The sequence below is a fragment of the Haemorhous mexicanus genome, chromosome 1, assembly GCF_027477595.1.
Source record: "Haemorhous mexicanus isolate bHaeMex1 chromosome 1, bHaeMex1.pri, whole genome shotgun sequence".
Lineage (NCBI taxonomy): Eukaryota > Metazoa > Chordata > Aves > Passeriformes > Fringillidae > Haemorhous > Haemorhous mexicanus.
In genome coordinates, this window is record NC_082341.1 from 46,265,187 (window position 1) to 46,283,753 (window position 18,567).

Here is an 18,567-nt window from a genome sequence, read left to right on the forward strand (position 1 = left end):
ATGGTTGTTCTTGGTTCGAAGTTGCAATCATGTAGCATTTTTTGGTCATTACTAGATAACCTATAGCTATTGTTCACATGGGGTGCTGTTGTACAATCTGTCTACTGGAATTTACAAAGATATCATATCACACAGATAGAGATGGGTAGATAGGGATATCATAAAGAAGACATCCCATGAATTTTTCATCTTGTTACAAGATCCCATAAAAAAACCTCACTTTTTTTTACCATGATTTTAGAGTAGTCATTTTTTCAGTCATTTTTTCATTTTTCATTTTCTTTTAGTCAATGTCAAGGTTCTTTGTATTAATTCCTAAATTAAGAATGATATACCAGTATTCTCTTATGTTTGCAGAGGTAGTGAGAGACTTACATTAAAATAGGCCAGATTAAAGGGACATAAAGATTGCATAATTTATGTCCTTCATCATCTCCTGGCTTTTTAAATTAAGTAAGTGAAAGTTTAATAAAGCAAAAAATATGGTTTAGATTCCTCAAAAATAAAACAGCTTATAAATCAAATCTGTACAAACAGTGGAGGAGTTAATGAACTTTGCTCAAGATACTGTTGTAGGGAAAAAAAACCCCTGGCATAAATTTGAAAGTTGTCTTTCAAATGCAAGTCCAGTTTACTGCTGTCCTCTTTATCCTCACCTGTGCATTTTGGGAGAATAGAAATTCCACAATTTGAAGCAACACAACTGAGTTTAAAGATAGTGGTGTGTAGATTGAAAGTAATGTGAGAATTTAAATAGGAAAAAAACTTTATAACAAGTTGGTTTTTTTCCATATCTAATATATTTTAGTGTGTGTGCTTCCATATTTCACAGGTTTTGGAAACACAATCTCATTTGTCAGTATTTCATAGCATATTGTATTGGTAACCTAATAAGAGATATAGTGAAAGATGAAAAGTTTGTCTCCAAGAATATCAGTGATATTGATATCAGTGATATTGTTTGTCTCCAAGAATATCAGTGATGGAGTATGGGCTGAGATGCAATGAGAAGTTTCAATAACCTTGTTTTAGCATATGTTTTGTCTACTTTTTTCCTCCAGGCTGAATGTAACAAGGTCTGATTCCTTTTCCCCATGTTTAAAGTTATCTTGCTGATCCTAATTGTAAAATTAATGTATGGCAGACATATTGCTGGATGTATAGCACTTTTTAACAAGATGCACAACTCTTGGTATGTTTTCTTGCCTGTAGACAGATTTGACAACCTCTGCAAGACCCAAACAGCACCTCAGTTTTCATAAGTAACTGGTGAAAAGTTATTGAGGAAAATAAAATGAAGTGTCAGATGATTTCAGTGCTAAAAATCAAAACAACAGACTTCTGAAGCTGGCAACAAAAGAAGTCATGCCATTCCATTCATGTAGTGCTTGCAAGAGTTTCTTTCATCAGTTCGCAGAAGGGGCCAGTGGTCATAAGAAGTCAAGGTAGAAAGAAAATTAAGATGAAAAAAATCTCTCAAAAATTCAGGACCGGGGAATAGTTTCTACAGAAAATTATGAAGTGTATGAACTTTCAGTATTTCAGATAGGATGCGTTAATATTGCAACAAATAAGCATTGCTAGATGAATAACTGTAGAATTAGTTAAAATTTATCTTTTGAAAAAATATTCCCTTTTCCTTGTCTCTTACCCATTCTTAAAAGACCACGGTTGTCCAGGAAAAAACCTCAACAAACAAGATGTCAGGAAACACTCTGTATTGCTCCAATTTTGAGATATGAGACAATTTGAAGAAACAGTTGAGTAAAACAGACTCATTACTTGTCAAGAAGAAATCTACTGATCTAATTCGAATCTAATTTTAACCTAATTTTGAAAGTCTTTCTGTGCAAATGAATAATACCCAATGCAAAAGGGTGCAGCCCATATGGAAATTTGGCTGCAGTATACAGAGGTTAAATTTTAATGGAGGAGCTAATGGAAACATCATCTATATTCATCCTGGTATATAATTTTTTTTTGTCAAGCATGCACTTTCTTGAGCGTAAATTACTAATCTCAAAAGCATCTAAGAGTTAAGCAGTGTTAGAAATATATGACTATGATCCCCACCCAGAGTTTTGCTTTCTTACAGGTTTTGCTTTCTTACACTCTTTAATCATGTTACCAGTTGTTTCATTAATACAGAAAACCCTACAACTGCTGATAACTACAGCTTGCTTCTGTGAGCAGGGCTTTGCTCAAAATTTGACTTGAAAAATAAATTGAAATCTTAGAAGATGGGGGTCATCTGCCTCATGCATGCAGCTTTCAGAACCTTTATTTAGTACTGCTCACTTTGCTAGATTTCTAAAACACCCACTGCTTTGAATATTGCTATTCTACAGTTTGATTTTTCCATTAGATTAGTTTAGGAGAACTGTTCCTAAAAGAGAAAATACTGCCTATTCTATAACGCAATTTTAAGAACACTATTTTGATTACTAAGCCATATTAATTTTTAACTTTCTTTCCATATCTGAAGACAATATAGAAGGAGAGTTTGGCAAGTCTTGTTTTAAAGTTAAGTGTTCATAGAATAGAATCCTCCAAAAGCTATATTTATATTTAATGAAGAAGCATTTGGTCATTTGTGAACTGAACTTCAGAGGACAAAAATACCAGAGAAACTTTTAAATGACAAGTGTGCTTTCCAGGAAAAAAATCTGCCATAGAGATTTTTCTCAGGTGAAGTTGCCATAGGCTATCAATATATGTTTACCAAGTAGGACTCAAAATGAAAAGTTCTTGTGGAGAGTAGTTTATGCTGCTGGAGAGTTCCTATTAAATAAATATTTCTACATTGAACAGATAAAGTTGCTGTTTCTGTTATGACTGGCAATTACAGTGCAGCTGTGCAGTAATTACGAGCGTGTCTGTGACAGACTTTTAAATTAACCCACTTTATTCACAATGGACTTTTGCTAAATCTGATTTTTGCAGTCTATTAACCTCAAAATGTGAGAGACTAATATTTGAATTAGATGTTCTTAAGTAGCTGGAAAATAGTTGCTGGCATAAATACTTAATATTAAATAACTCTGCACAGATCTGTTTTGCTATACTCGGACCAGTTTGATAAATATTGTAAACAGATCTCATACCATTTCCTGTACAATCTTGATTCCTTTCTGTGGTCCTTTATTTGTTGTTCTTCACAGACTTTTTAGGCTTTTACCTTATATATCTGTTGTGCTAGGATCCCTACAGAGCATGATTGCTCATATTGTGGTCAGAGTTATCAAGATGTTACCTTGTGCTTCTCTGGGATTTGCATTTTCTTTTGTCTCTTGTTTGGCTTTTATTTCTTAGGTTTCAAGTAAATTGTAATTTGTTTGGAGTAGGCAAATTTTCTAAGTCCAAACCCTTAATAAGATTTAAATATCCATAAAGCTCTTCAGAGTAGGTTGATGTAGAATCAACTGTGGTTGATTACCACAGTTTGTGGTAATTGGGAGTGGTGCTGTGGCCGAGCCTCATCCCCAATGGGCTACAGCTGTGTAGGTCAGGTGAGCAGCATTGAAAGCAGTGAGCCATGGGGTGCCCAGGTGCACTGACCAATCACCAAAGGGTACAGAGGGCACACAGGTGCAATGCATGAAAGATGATGGTATAAAAGGTTCTGATGAAGAACAAGAAGGGCAGACACTTGCAGCCTTCTGAAGTGGCATGTTCTTACTGTGTATGGGCAGATGCTTGCAGCCTTCTGATGTGGTAGGGTGTTACTCTGTTTGAGTGACTGCTTAAAGCCTTCTGAAATTGTACGCTGATACTCTTGTGTATTGTGGCCATCTCAACTGTGACATATGCTGTGGCATATGCTGCGACAGGTTGACTTCAGAGTACCATCTCACAAGTAAGGATGGTTTCCATAATTTAAACTGAAATTGATTCATCTGTGGTTTTGAACTATTTTTCTAGAGCTACATATCATACTAATTTTCTTCCCTTTTTTTTTTTATTCTTCTGTCTCTTACTTTGTATGGGATGTTCAAGTATTTCCTCACTTTGATGTTGTTTTTATCAGTCTGCAAATTCCTATTAGAACTGAATTTCTTTAAGTGGCAGTAGGAGTCTAAATCAAATCAGTTAATATTATGAACATTATGAATCATAAATGATTTTTAAAAAGATATTAATAGAGAGAGCAGGTTTAATGTAAGAACTTCAACTGTGATTTTTCTATTGTGTGCTCAATACAGATGTCCTTCTTAGGCACCTTGTAGATTTGAAAAGTATTTAAGCTTGAGTCATTTGTCTGGATTTTCATCAGATTTGAATTCCATTAGTCTGTAGGATTTTGCCAGTTCCCTTTTTTTTAGTTTATCCCAGGGGTAGGTTTTTGTTATTTGTATATGTGGAGGTGCTTTTGCTTTGGTTTTTCTGGTGGGTTTTTTTTTTTTTTTTTTTTTTTTTTTTTTTTTTTTTTTTTTTTTAATGCAAAAGTGAATGGTAGAAAATTCCACATAATCTGTGACTGGTGATTCTAATGCATTACGTTAACCAAAACTGACTTTATATTGTTACAAAGATAATTCTTCAATGAAGAAATTTTTTTTCTTAGAAAACCTTTTCTTAAAAAATATAACAGCGTCTTGGCACTGTTCAGATATAATACATTAGGACTTTGGTACTATTTTGGTGCATTTTTTTTTTGAGTGCTAAATAAATGTTGAGTCTATTGGTTTTTCTTTTTCTTTTCTTTTATCCTGATTGTTTTCAAAAGGTCTCCTGAAGGCTTTATCAATTCTTTTTTAGCCATAATTTTTCAGGGACACTAACAAGGAAGGTTTGTGATTTCCTTTTCTGACAGCACAGGCAGATGCTGCATGCCTAGTTTGTGGCTTCTGTGGCTGTTATCTCCTCTTTGAGACAAAAAAGTTAGAAATATAGAATATACTTGAAGAATATGAGTTAGGAAGACTGGTACCACAGTAAATTCCCAGCCAAGTTTGCTGATGGTCTATGCCTGTGTTCAATGCTACCAGGTCAGTAGCCATGGATTAGTGGATTACTGGTTTGTATATGTAAGAATAAGATAATTTTTTTTAAATTGCTGTAAAAGCAGAGTGCTGAGAGGCTGGTGTTTCTTGTGAATTAGCATAAACAATGCTTTCAGATACAGAAACCTCTGGTGGTTGAGATAAGCATAAATGCCAAGATCATAATTAATATTGTGAACTTCCAAGTATTCTAGCATTTTTGAAAGCCGATGAAATCACTGTTGTGTCTAAAATAAAGAAATAAGATATAGCCAGGCAAATTCTTGTGTGAACAGCTGTAAGAATTCCCATCATTTGGCTGGCACCAATTTTGCATAGTTTATGCAGTATGTTTCACATTGCATTTGAATTCTTTCAGAACTGCCTTGATTGTCACTCCAGGATAAATTACATCATAGGCATCTCAGAAAATGGCTGTTGCCTTAGGAGTATTATTAATAAAGATAAAGGCTTTTAAAGTAAAAAGTACACAATCAAATACTTGTCTGGCTTATGCATGCAACTTAGGAATCTTGTTGAAGTTTGACTGATATGCTATTAGAATGATTGATTTATTTGTACTTAAGACAAATAGATTTCATTTGTAGATCTCTGAAATATACTACCTGTATAAATGTGTTAAGAAGGTACACCATATGAGTAAACCTACCAAATCTGACTACAGAGCCCTATCAGACTTCCCCCTACCTATATGTGTTCTATGTGTCTTAACAAGAACAATATGGAAATTCTTCTCTCAGTTCCTGTCCCTGTCTATGTCTAGTTGACCTTGCTTTTGACCAGCTAAACTCTTGGGGAGTGGAATGTATCAGGCTACAAACAAGGTACTCTGGATGAAGCCTTATGCCAAAGTGAGTTTGAATGTATAATTATGGTGACACTCAGGTATGTCATGACATCTGAGGATCCTTTGTGGCAATTTGTACAGAACACTAATGATACGTACTAATATAATATTAGCCATGCTAGTATTACAAGTCTGAATTTGATCTTCAGACTCCTGCAGTGTATTTGATTTGGTTTAAAGAAAGTGCCAATCTCTGCCTATTACCTAAAAGAGAAAAATAATAATAATGTATATATGCAAAACATGAAGCCCAGCCTTTCCCAGTGAAAAAGTAAAGTGGATGAATTAAATATCTTTCTTATCTATTTCAATTACATGAAGATTTTGGATGATTTAATAATGCCTCTTTCTGTGATTCTTGACTGGCATTTATTGTCGCAGTCAAGACAACGCTCGCTGGTCATGGAATGATGAATTACTGGCATCACACTCCTGTTAAAGGTGTTCCTTTTGGTCCTTAAATATCCAGAATATTACACAGAAAGCCATTAGTGAATATTACAACTGTAGCAGTAGAAACATTCTGCAGTATGGGCTATATATGAGAATACTTTCATTTTCAAACATCTCTCAGCTTTTTAAACATGTGAAGAATTTTTCTTGTTCCTTCAGTTCTCCCCTTGCACCAATAAAAATTGCTGACAAATGCAGTCTTTTTTGCAGCCATTAATTCTTAGTTGTACAAAATCACCTTAACTTGTTTTCCAACAAGTCTTTTTTCATTTAGAGGTAGCCTTTGTGTACTCTTTCATTAATCATAAAGGCTGCTTTGGATTTGACTGGACTTACTAGGTCAACAGACCTTGAATTGGAGAAGATAGTTTTATGGTCTACTGAGAAGCCAGTTTTACATGGAAATGAAATACAAGAACAAGGGTTGGAAAATGTTAAGGCTGTGGTATAAAGTAAAACATACCTGTGTGAGCCAAGGACAGAATACTAGCCACTTTTAATTTCCTGACTTTTGTTAGCTTGTAAGTCGGTGCTTTTATTTAAATGCTTTTGCCTGCATTTTTACAACTTATTTTGAGAGACATATTGGCCAGCTTCTGAGCTACTGTATGCTGACAGCAGTTAATCTTGTGTTTCTTTGTCTTTTAGTGAAATTCAAGATTCCTATGTTTATGTTGTTCTTATTTTTCATGATTTGTAGTATAATTAGGAGTGGCTGGCTTGGCTGTTTTTGGTGCTTTGTACATATTAAATTTCATTGCCCAGTATGTGGGAATGTAGACAGCATTTACCAGCTCATTAACCTCTTTAAATTGGCTGCAGAATGGATGATTTCCTGTCACCATCACAGGTCGCTGGATGCATTGCATTCTAATGGACTCTTTCTAGAATATTTGAAAAACGTTTAGCTACTACAGCATTGATCGATTGATTGGCATGATTTTTCTGATTTATGTAGTTTTTGTTCTAGTTTATGGATTTTTTTATGGGGGGCAAATCCAGATAAGGTAATAGGCTAATGTTATTTTTCTGAAGTCAGAAAGGCAAATGCTGACTAAGAAAACCTCACTAGGCGATCCTGTTCTTCTACAAAATGTAAATATGTTATATACACACACACATCATATTTCCAGGACACTCAGTATAGAGAATGTTTGGACAAGGATGAAGTGCATATGACTGTGTGGTCTCACTGGTGTACTTGACCACTAGTAAGCATTGGCCCTGGATCTGTTCTTAGGAATTTAACAAGATCAGGAAGGTGGCCTTTGATTTTCTGTGATAAAAGTAGTGTCCTTCACAAAAGCCATGACGTATTTAATTGAAGAAATCCATTAACCTTATTTGCTCAGTGGGCTATGGCAGTGTTGACATTGGTCATTCTTTCAAACATTACTCTGAGTCATGGAAATTTGTATATGTAGGCAATTTTGCTGTTCAGCTTAGCATTTTCTATCAAGTAGAACACATAATGAGAAAGTGCTTAAAAATGAGAAGATTCTGAGTTTGTATTAACTACCGCTGGATACATGAGTTTTCTGAGTACTTGCTTCATAAAAGAGCAAGCTTGGTGTTACCTTCTCTAGTTTAGGAGTAAGTAGAGCTGGGTGATTCCAGATTGTCATGTCAGAACTCCTGAAGTCACTAAACTTGCCAAAATAAATCACAGCCAATCAGGAGCATTGAGAGAGCAGACGCTAATACTACAGTGGTTAAATATACTTTGCTGTTCATGTAGGCAGCACATACATGGAACTTGCTTCCAGGTGGCTGAATAGTAAGAGATGTTGTGAGTCATGAAGTTAGCAGGCCACAAAGCCCTTTATATTAGTTGCTAACTCTATCCAAGCTTTGTAAGATGGTCATGAAAAGACATGAGAAAGCTTTGTGACTGTCTTGCAATTCATTAATTATAGATGCTATGGATTAATCACATAGGCTCATTAGAATGTAATTTAAGATTCCAGAATACATCAAGAGGAGTCAATCTGCGTGTCATACTACAAAAATGAGATAGGTATCATATATTAGATTTTACGCACTGACCTAATAACCTTGTCACGAATAGTAGGACTTCTATCCAGAATTCTTACTGAAGGGAATGCCTTTGATTTGTTTGTGTTGCTGAAAACCACAGTATAGATTACAGACTCAAAGCTAACTTTTAAATGAGCTATTCAAGGGGCCTATTGAAAAGAAACTTTCTTGCTTTTACTGAGTGTAATTTCTTTGTTTTAACTGGAAGTGATTACTAAGCTGGTCTTTTCATAAGTATTTACAGCTTGACACTCCGATGAAATCCAAGTCCCTGTTCATCACAGCACTGACACACGTGTGCTCGTAACTTAAGGTTAATTGATCTAATAAATGGGTACTGAATATTTGTACCTTTGTGTTGCAGTCATGATGTTCTCTGCTATTGGCATATTATGCAAATCTTTGTGATTCCAAGGAATGTATAATTGGATACATATTTTTTCCTGGCCTTGATGTCTCATCATCCTCATATTATACACTACATATTATGCTTTTATTTACATCTCCATTCTGCTCTTAGTTTCAAGAGTCACAACCAAGAACTTCTAGTTTTCAGTTTTTAATGCAATAACTGAATTTAACTGTTCTATCACATACTGTCTATAAGTTGTTATTAATGAAAATAGATTTCTCTGTTTACCTCAATATTGGAACAAGTTTATTTTTTCAGCTTTTGCGTGTACAAGTTGAAGTTAGGTTTTCATGACACTCATTAACCCCAAAACCATATATGATGTACCAGTATATTTTGAAAATTCTCAATCCATGATTTGTTACATTATTTTTAATATGGCGTATCATATTGCAGTTCACCTGATTTTATTTAATTTCCTTTTCTCTAATGCAGGGTTGGGAAGAAACTGTGGATGCTGCAGTCTCTTACTTGTTAAGAACTTGTTTGTCAAAGAGCTCCAAGGAGCAGGCCCTGACTCTAAGCAGCCAGTTGTCCATGCCCAAAGATACCAGTAGACTGAAGAAAAACATCACCCTCTTCTGTGATAGATTGGCCAAAGGCGGTCGCCTTTCACTGAGTACCGACTCGGCCACTCAGCCAGCTGCTGTCATGCCAGGTAAAGACATGAAGTTCATGAATGTTCAGAATCCAAAGTATTTATTTGCATATTAAAACTAAAAATTTTGCATGTTTTATTTTTGTGACAGTTTGTTTTCCATTGGTGGTGGAAACCAACCACTGTTGGTGTCACTGGCAAGTAGAATGACTTGGATAATAAGATAATTTCAAGTCTGAAGTTTTTTTCTCATTCTGTTCAACACTTAATGTTGCTCTTACACAGTATGCACAGTAATGTAGCAAATGAAACACAGATGGTCATTGTTATGCTGAAAATTCTTATCACTTATTTCTTTGCACTTTTCAATTGGATGTGTGCATGTGTATGTTTCTAATGTGATGGAAAAAGGAGTGAAAATTCCTGTTTTCTTGATAAAGAAATTAATATATTTGTATTAGTGGCTTTATGGCATATCCATATGAAAAATAATGATGTAGTAATAACGCTAAATAAAACAAAACTGCGACTTTAGAAAGTACTAGTTGACGGGGTGGTATCTCACAGAAAGCATGAAATTGAAGATGAAACTAATTTGAGTATGTATTGAGTAATATTTCCCATACAGAATAAGAATGTAAGCAAGATTTCACAATAATTTACATGAATGTCATGGAATTACTATTTTTAAGGAAATTTTATTAATGTCCTTTTCTGTATTCTGACTTTTTAGTAATAGTGGGAGCCAAGTTATACTTGTTTTTGTAGAGTCTGAAGTTTAGCATCTTTGTACTGTTGCAAGACATTTTCTTCCTGCTGTTTTCCTCTGGTGAGATAAACAGACTTAGTAAAAATCAGATACTCCTGGTGACTTGGAAACAAGTATTTTTTTTCCCCATCTTACTGCTCCAAATCTGGATTGGCTGCTTGTTCAGCTTCATAATCTCCTAAACCATAATATCACTATGGTTTTTGACCTCAGTGCCTGCTTTCTCCTACAGCAGTCTCTACATATGTAAGGAAAAGTTTGTATTTTATATATACATCATGCTTAAAAATGGGAGTTTATTTTGTTGGCTTCAAGGATATTGTTTTTGATAAAGATTGGAGTTATGTTAGGCCAGTATCTTGATTATCAGTATTTTGCTTTCTTACCTTCTGAAGAATAATTAAATTCTTGTTTAATAGAATATGAATGGTCTGTACAATGTTTCAACAACTCAAAAGTCCTTGTTATGTGCAGCCCTCCTTTGCGCGTGCCACTATAAATGATCTGGTAAAACAGCTGCAGACTATGCAGTGGTAGAAATTCTATCAACATATATTAATTTACTTTAGTGTTATACTGTTGCCATATCTGGAACCAGACTCAGTCGTGTGAAGTAAGGAAGTGAGGCAGATTAAGTATCATATTGGCTTTACAAATTTCTGGTAGTATTTCTTTGCAAGGCTAAAATACATGCGAAGGGCATTTAATTTGTTGAACTTTGATTATATAACCATTGTTTTTTCTTCGAAGAATTTTGAAAAGGTGTGAATAGCTGCAGTTCAACTTTTTCCACCTTAGCTAATAAGGTGAATTGATTTAATAAGGAAATTCAATTCTTCCTATTTAGGTGACTAGTGTTATTGAGTTCAAGGAACTATGCAATTAGATTATGAGTCTGTTAGGAAAGGAATAAAATTTGTAAGTATTATAAACAAACTAGAAGAAATACCGCTCTTTATAGTCTTTGCATTTACTCATTAACTGTTGAAAGAATATAATTTTTGAAAGAGGTTGAAACTAAAAAATGTTAATTAATGAGAAGCTCATTAGAGAGAAATGCTTCTGTCAAATGCTCAGGATAGCATAGTATTTAAGTAGCTACCCTCCAGCAGTATAGGCTGGGTGATTTGAAACTGTGTGTTTTGTCTTTGAATGGACTGAGAAAACTTTGAACTTCTTTTTAAGAATAAAGGTTTTTCTGACACTTTTAAAATATGTTTGTCTTGTCAACTTTTCAGGTTTTCTCTGGCCATCTCTACCTTGGCAAGTAATGTGGTCTGTTAGAAGTAGATCTGCAGGCAGAAGGAGTTGAGGCTGGCAACATGATTTGTATCTCGTCTTTGTTTCAGAACTAGCTCTGTGCCTGTACTGGTTCTTCATTAGCAGTTGGAGTGTTCTAGGTACATTCCTGGAATTCATTTGCCTGGTTAGATTTACTAAAATAAATGAATTCTTGTGCTCAAGACCACTCCTGCAATATGAAAACAGTGCCATTAATGTGGATAATAAAAAAAAATTTACTCACTTTTGAGTCCAGCTAAAAGTATCTGCTGTCTCTACACATGGAAGAAATCGAGAAGGGTGCCTTATTATAAAGGGAAACCAGTATACCAAATACCTGTGCTGTTGAGTCAAGAGCTCTTTGATAATGCCTGGAAAATAGAGAAACTCCTTTTCCCAGCCCTTAAAGGAGAGAACTGGAATAGGTAGGGGAGAACGAGGTAGAACCATATGTGGAGAGGGTGACTGAGAATTGTATTTGTATCTGAGGATTTATGGTGATGTATTTGTATCTGAGGATTTATAGTATCTGCTGTCTCTACACATGGAAGAAATCGAGAAGGGTGCCTTATTATAAAGGGAAACCAGTATACCAAATACCTGTGCTGTTGAGTCAAGAGCTCTTTGATAATGCCTGGAAAATAGAGAAACTCCTTTTCCCAGCCCTTAAAGGAGAGAACTGGAATAGGTAGGGGAGAACGAGGTAGAACCATATGTGGAGAGGGTGACTGAGAATTGTATTTGTATCTGAGGATTTATGGTGATGTATTTGTATCTGAGGATTTATAGTATCTGCTGTCTCTACACATGGAAGAAATCGAGAAGGGTGCCTTATTATAAAGGGAAACCAGTATACCAAATACCTGTGCTGTTGAGTCAAGAGCTCTTTGATAATGCCTGGAAAATAGAGAAACTCCTTTTCCCAGCCCTTAAAGGAGAGAACTGGAATAGGTAGGGGAGAACGAGGTAGAACCATATGTGGAGAGGGTGACTGAGAATTGTATTTGTATCTGAGGATTTATGGTGCAATACTGCATGGTAATGTAGGGGAAAGTTCTTCAGGATGTTTAAGCTCCAAGCCAAAGATGGTCCCATAACTATTGAGTAGGATCATCAGCGTTAGCTTGAGGATTTTGTTCAATACCGCTTTTTCTTAAGGTCATTCTTTTTCTTAATGATGAAAACCCCTTTTTCCATAGTAACCAACTTAAAAAATTTCTTTGAAAATGCCTAGTACTTTTCTAGTATTGCAGCACTGTAGCAGTAGGCTCAGTTTCTAGGAGTTATATTTAATACATTCAAGATGGTGTACCCTGAAATCTAGAGAAATTGCCTGAAGCCACATTGAAAAGCTGGTGATTATCTTGAAGTGCGTAACTATTTGAAAGATGCCTTCAAAAGTGGTTGTCAATATTTGTAGTTAATCCAAGATTATTTGTTAGAGGTAGACCATAGTCTCTTTTAGTTTTGTTCGCTATTTTCTTTAATAGCTTCACTGATGGAATATGGGCATGAATGTTAAAATTGTGGCTTTGCAACAAGCTTGCAGTAGTTTGAGGCATATTGTGAGAGCAATAATGCTGATCTTGATAAATTAGAGGAGGATCTAAAGTTATTAAGACAATTTTCAGTTGAAGCAAGCGCCAAGGACTCTAGCAAGTAGTAATCTGACAAACTAAAATTTGAGAAATAATTCCGTAAGCACTATTACCACAAGATAGGCTTGTGGGGTTATACTGGACCATCAGCTGATTTAAAGACAGCAATATGTTTCCACTAAAGGTGAGTTCCAACATTGGGTTGTAGTCATATGGCTTTTAATGAGGAGATATGATTATTTCTATTCTTTATGAGTAGAATTCACGGGGAGCACAATTTAAGGAAAACCTAGATAAATTGAATAGAGTTCAGTTTTGTTTCTTCTGAGGGAAAAAGAGAAATTTCAGTAGGGACATGATAGTTTTCCAGTATGTAAGATGTTCTTATATGGGTGATTAAAATTTAATCAGAATCATTGGCTAAATATGATTATAGTTGTAAACCACATCAGGCTATATCTTGTACTGTGTTGCCTTTGGCAACACAGAAGTGGCTGGATGAGAGGAACGGTGAGGGGTTAAGGGCGTGATGCCAACCAAAGTGTGGGTCAGTGCCAGGGAAGTGCTTGGAAAGGTGCTGTAGACCACCCACATTGTCATGTATTGAGTTTAATGGGTGTGAGAATTTATAGCATAAATCCTGATGACCTGCAGTGAGTTAATTCTGTAGCTTTTAATGGTTTCTTATAATATCTGTGTGTTGTGCAGGATTGCTTTTAAAATCTTGATGCATATTGTGTGGTTGTTTGAAGACTTGTTTAGATGTCAGTCTGATTGGAGGTCTGTTTACAATATTGCTTCACCCATATTTTGGGAAGCTCTGTTAATCTTTGACTAGAATGCTATCCTGCTTTTCCTGTAATAGTTCCTGATGTGATGTGCAAACAGTGCCTGTATCAGTTTGAGGCTTTGTTCAAGCAAGCATTTTTAAATTTAAATAAGGACTTTATTATTTTTAGAGCGTCCTTTTTCTTCTGCCTTGTTTTTTTAACTTGACTTCAGTATTTTTTATCTCTTGGCTTCATTAGGAGGTCATTGTACTGTGTTTTAGCATGATTTACTCACATAGTTAAGTATAACTGGAGTAGTAGAAAAAATATTATTTAACCGGAAAGTCAATTAATGACCTCCATCACTGAAATCTGTAGAATGCCAAAGACTGTCATCTGCCCAGACGGCTGAATCCATAGAACTGAAATTATAATAAAAAGGATGAGTATTTTGAAATAGGACTTATAAATAGTTTTGTGCAAGTGTAATATTTGTAAGCTATATTAAGTTAGAGCTAGAAGGCAAGATGACTGCCCATATAGTTTTTCCCTTTGTGTTGCAATGGAGTTAAGGGATTCAGAACATCAATGACAGAGTTTACCTGAACTCATAAACACCTTGAACAATATCTTGATAGCTGTTATAGTAGTTTAGTGTCCTTGTTGGAAGGTTTTCCTAATGTTTGATATGTTTGATTTTTCCTGCAAATCAGTGTGTTTTATTGTGAATATTGAAAGTGGAGCTGGTAGTTAATAATGTTCTTTAATTGTTTGAAACTTTGGGAATGTTTTTAGTACATTCCTCTAGTAACTTTTCTACTATATTCCTCTAGTAACTTTTCTACTAATTATGACAAAATGCTAGCATTCTTTATATGAATGTTTTTCAGTCTTATTCTTTGCTTACCAAAATGGAATACTTTTCTTTTAGTCTGTGCAGGAATTATATTGTATTGCACTCTGCCCTATTTAATTTCAAGACCCTTTTCTACAAATTTGTTTCCTAACCAGATGTTTCCCATTCTGTATTTATACAGAATCAGCATGGTGGTGTTTACTTGACTAGATGCTTTGTTTTCCTAGGTTTTTAATTTATCAAGTTGATTATAATTTTATTTTATATAATAATGGTTCTTCCATTTAGATTGTGAATGGGTAAATGCAATGTTCTTTACCACATTAAGTATATATATGCACCCAGAATCTATATTCATATTTTAGAAGACAAATTTTTCTAGGGTTTCTTTTCCTTGCATAAGCTTATAAAAACCTGTTTTCAAAATCTTGTGGTGGTATTTATGAGTGAATTCTGCCCCTTTGAAAGCTGTTTTCCTCACTGGAATACTGGGATGAAACAGCATGTGTCATATTCCTTAAGGAACTCTCTGTTTACATGCTATTAAACTTGGGGAGAATGTTAGTACTAATTGGAAAAACATGTGGATTTGAGATCCTGGGAGAGTAATATTAATTTATATATGAGAATTGGACCATAAATATTGCTGCAAGTTCTTAATACACTGAGTGTATCTGAAGAAAGACTAGTAATAGTTTGATCTGAAGAAATGGGATTTTCATAGTTGCAAATTCCTCTCTTACACCCTTAATTATGAATTCTTCATTGGTCGTTAGTGGAAGAGAACATGCAGTATAAGTCAAGTCCTCCAGCATTAAGAGACTTAAATTCAGAATATCTTGAAAAATGTAGCGGCTTCCATTTGTACTCACACAGGTTCCAGTCTGTGTTTGTAATGTTATCTTGGTAGCAATTACAATAACTTTTTTTCCCCTGGAGAAATTAGAATCATGTAGTTGGAATTTCAAATAGCCTGAAGAAGGCACAGATACCAAGTTGGCCATGAGGCCCAGACAATGCTTTTGAACCTCCAGCAGATACTTATAAAAATGATGTGAGGCTAACAGGGCATGGTTTAAAATCTTTTCCTGTAATTTACATATTGTGAACTTGAGACCATGATGCATTGTCAGTTTTGTGTAGCCCCTCATGGTGGTGCAAAGAAGTGTCTAAAGATATGGGTTGTTTTTCACTGATGTGACACATGTCCAGTGCTGTTTATTTCTGCAGAAGACCATGGTCCATAATGAAGTATGATTCTCACTTAAGATATTTTCCATATATTTTCTGTAGGAATAAAATATTGAACTTCTTTTTAATTTTTCCTTTAGTAGCCCTTAAAATAATGTTTTTAGATTTTTTTCTTGTTTTAGTTTTAATATATTGGGTATTCATAAAGATTTTTAGGACTGCTTAATAAACCTATGCAACGAAGAGTATTCACAAGAGTTGTTGAAAGTACTTGAGAGGATTTTGTAGACCTGAGCACTGGTCAGTGCTGACTGATGAAGCTGGTGGTCATTGACCAAATAAGATTCAGCATTTTACCCACCTTTATCATAGTATCCTTCACCTGTTTCCACTCTTCCCTACCTGCTTCTGTTCAAGTAGCATTTCCAAAAGTGTCTAAAGGACTTTGGTAAGTATCTCTGAATTCAGGAAATCTAAACCTTAGTCATAGTGCTTATTTCTCATTGAAAATCACTTTGCTAAGGACTTTTTTCTTAAATGTACCTGAAAGCTTTTACTACCCAAAGGACATTATAATGTGTCAATTAATTCCTATAGATTTCTTGGCACAGGCCCTTAAATATGAAATTGACATTAAGTGACTTTAACTGTTGTAAGGCAAACTCTAACTCATCTTTTCTAACTTCCTTAAAATCATACAGGTTGGTCAATTAAATAACTTTATGGATTTTCCTGGGAAGTGGGTTGTTTACAGTCGGGGAAAAATTATTTTTTTAATGTGTAATATAAAACGGAACTCCTCACTTAAATAGAAAGACAGTAAGAATTTTTTACATTTGCTGGCTAAATTTATTTATGTATATAAAGTATAGCTATGTATTACTGAAGTACTGTATTCATTATTCTTCAGTTTCTTAAGTGCTCAAACTTGTATTTACCTGTTTTGGAAGTTAATGTATGTTTGCAGGTTGCAAAGTTGTGTACTACTTGTATTGAAACCAAACCAGATCTATCATCACTGTATAAGTCTCTTTGAAATTCCCATATTTTTCATACTGCCTTAAGGTAAACATACATTTGGTAAAATGTGTACTGTCTTCTCCTTTTATTTCTTCCTTCTAGTAAGGCTACCTGTATGGCTCTGATTCATTTTTTCCCCCCTCTGGTTTTCCTCACTTGTTTTCTGTATTTCTCCTCTCTACAATTGGCTTCACTGGTTTCCTTCTCCATCCTGTGCCCTTTGATGTCCATGCAACTCCATGCAGAGTCCTTTCACTGTGACAGCTGGAGCAAGTACCCCCATCATTAGCCACCCAAGAGAGTAAATGAGTCCAACAGGGAGAGGTGGCAACAAAAGGGTAGGAAGATCTTTTCCTGGTCAGCTGTCGATCTGGGGCTCCCAAAGCAGTAACTGCAGGGAAAATCCTGTGGTACCAGTCTGGATCTATCAGGCAGGGAGATTTTTACAAGGTTTGACAAAGACGTAACAGAGACTAAATCCATAAACAGTGCAATCATTGTGTGCTTCTGTGTCCAATTTATGTAGCTCTGCATGGCTGAACTGTTGTGCCAGTTTAAGCATAACTTTCTTCTCTCCATCTAATTGCAATGGTAATCACATAAGAATGATAAGTGCAGAGAAGTTGCTCTGACTCTTGCAGCTCTTGGCATTGTCGTGTGCTCCTGTTAAATTGCCTTGGGCAAGCTAACAATGAGATATGATATAGTATATAATGGAACATGCTACAATGCTGCAGCTTTAATTCAACTTCTAGTTCTTTGTGTTGAAAATATTTCTTCCGAAAATTATCAGCTGTTCACGGACAGTTCTACCTTGATATAAAAGCCTAAAATAAGTGAATAGTAATATATCAAACATTCTAAACTAACTGTTTGGGTTCTGGTTTTGAGACTAAAATATGTCCCTTGTCCCATAAAGCTGATTTAGTGAAAAGGAAGGGGAGTAGCAAGTCATTAGGGAGAATTTTGGGAGAGCTTACAACAAGTTTTTGTGGTTCCCGAAGAAAAGCTTAAGAACAGTTTAGTGGAGCCAGAAACTTGATTGCTTGGCTCTCTGATGTGGATCTTTACTCTGTAATTTCTTTCTGTTGTAACTTCATTAGCTCTTTAGAACTTTTATTTCTATTGTTTTAGTAATTTTGGTCATTTATTTGTGTGGAAAGGAAAATTGAACTATGTAGGAGATAAGTGATGTTCCTAAGGTCATACTGTAATACAGAGTTCAAATATGCCTTCCAGTCTTGTCGTGCACTTTTTTTTAGGTGTTTTACCATTAAAATACATATTAGGAGATTGTGGTGAGCCTAACAACACATTGCAGCCTGTTCTTACATCATTTGTCTTGGTTCAGGTGAGCACACTGAAAACGGGAAGTCTGAATGTCAGACATGGGAAGAAAGTAGGGAACAATGTCTGAGGTGGTCTCTAATTTTAATTCACTTGGTCAACTTTCATCACCCTGCAGGACTCAAATGCTATTTCCCCAAGTGGTTAATTTTCAGGGATTATATAAATAATGGTAAAGCATTCGAATATTTTTTAAAATTGAAATGAAAGCACTGATAGAAAATACAAGCCTTTTTTTTTTTTCCTCAGGGCAATCCAAATTCCAGCGTTGTGAAAAGGGGAAAAATAAGATGGAAGAGTAACAAGACACATTTTTTTGTAGGGTTGTGAAAAGGTTTTTATAATGTTGTTTAGAACATCTTCCCTCCTCAATTGATATTACAGC

The 18,567-nt window shown here is 35.1% G+C and overlaps 1 protein-coding gene across 4 annotated transcripts in view; it reads left to right on the plus strand.

The window, feature by feature from the left end:
• Window positions 1-18,567, plus strand: part of BBS9 (Bardet-Biedl syndrome 9) — a 288,879-nt gene that overhangs the window by 135,777 nt on the left and 134,535 nt on the right. For all 4 annotated transcript variants that reach the window (XM_059848492.1, XM_059848478.1, XM_059848470.1 and 1 more), the window contains one exon: window positions 9,188-9,410. In XM_059848492.1, coding sequence (XP_059704475.1) covers window positions 9,188-9,410 — 223 coding nt within the window. The remainder of the gene's footprint in view (window positions 1-9,187; window positions 9,411-18,567) is intronic.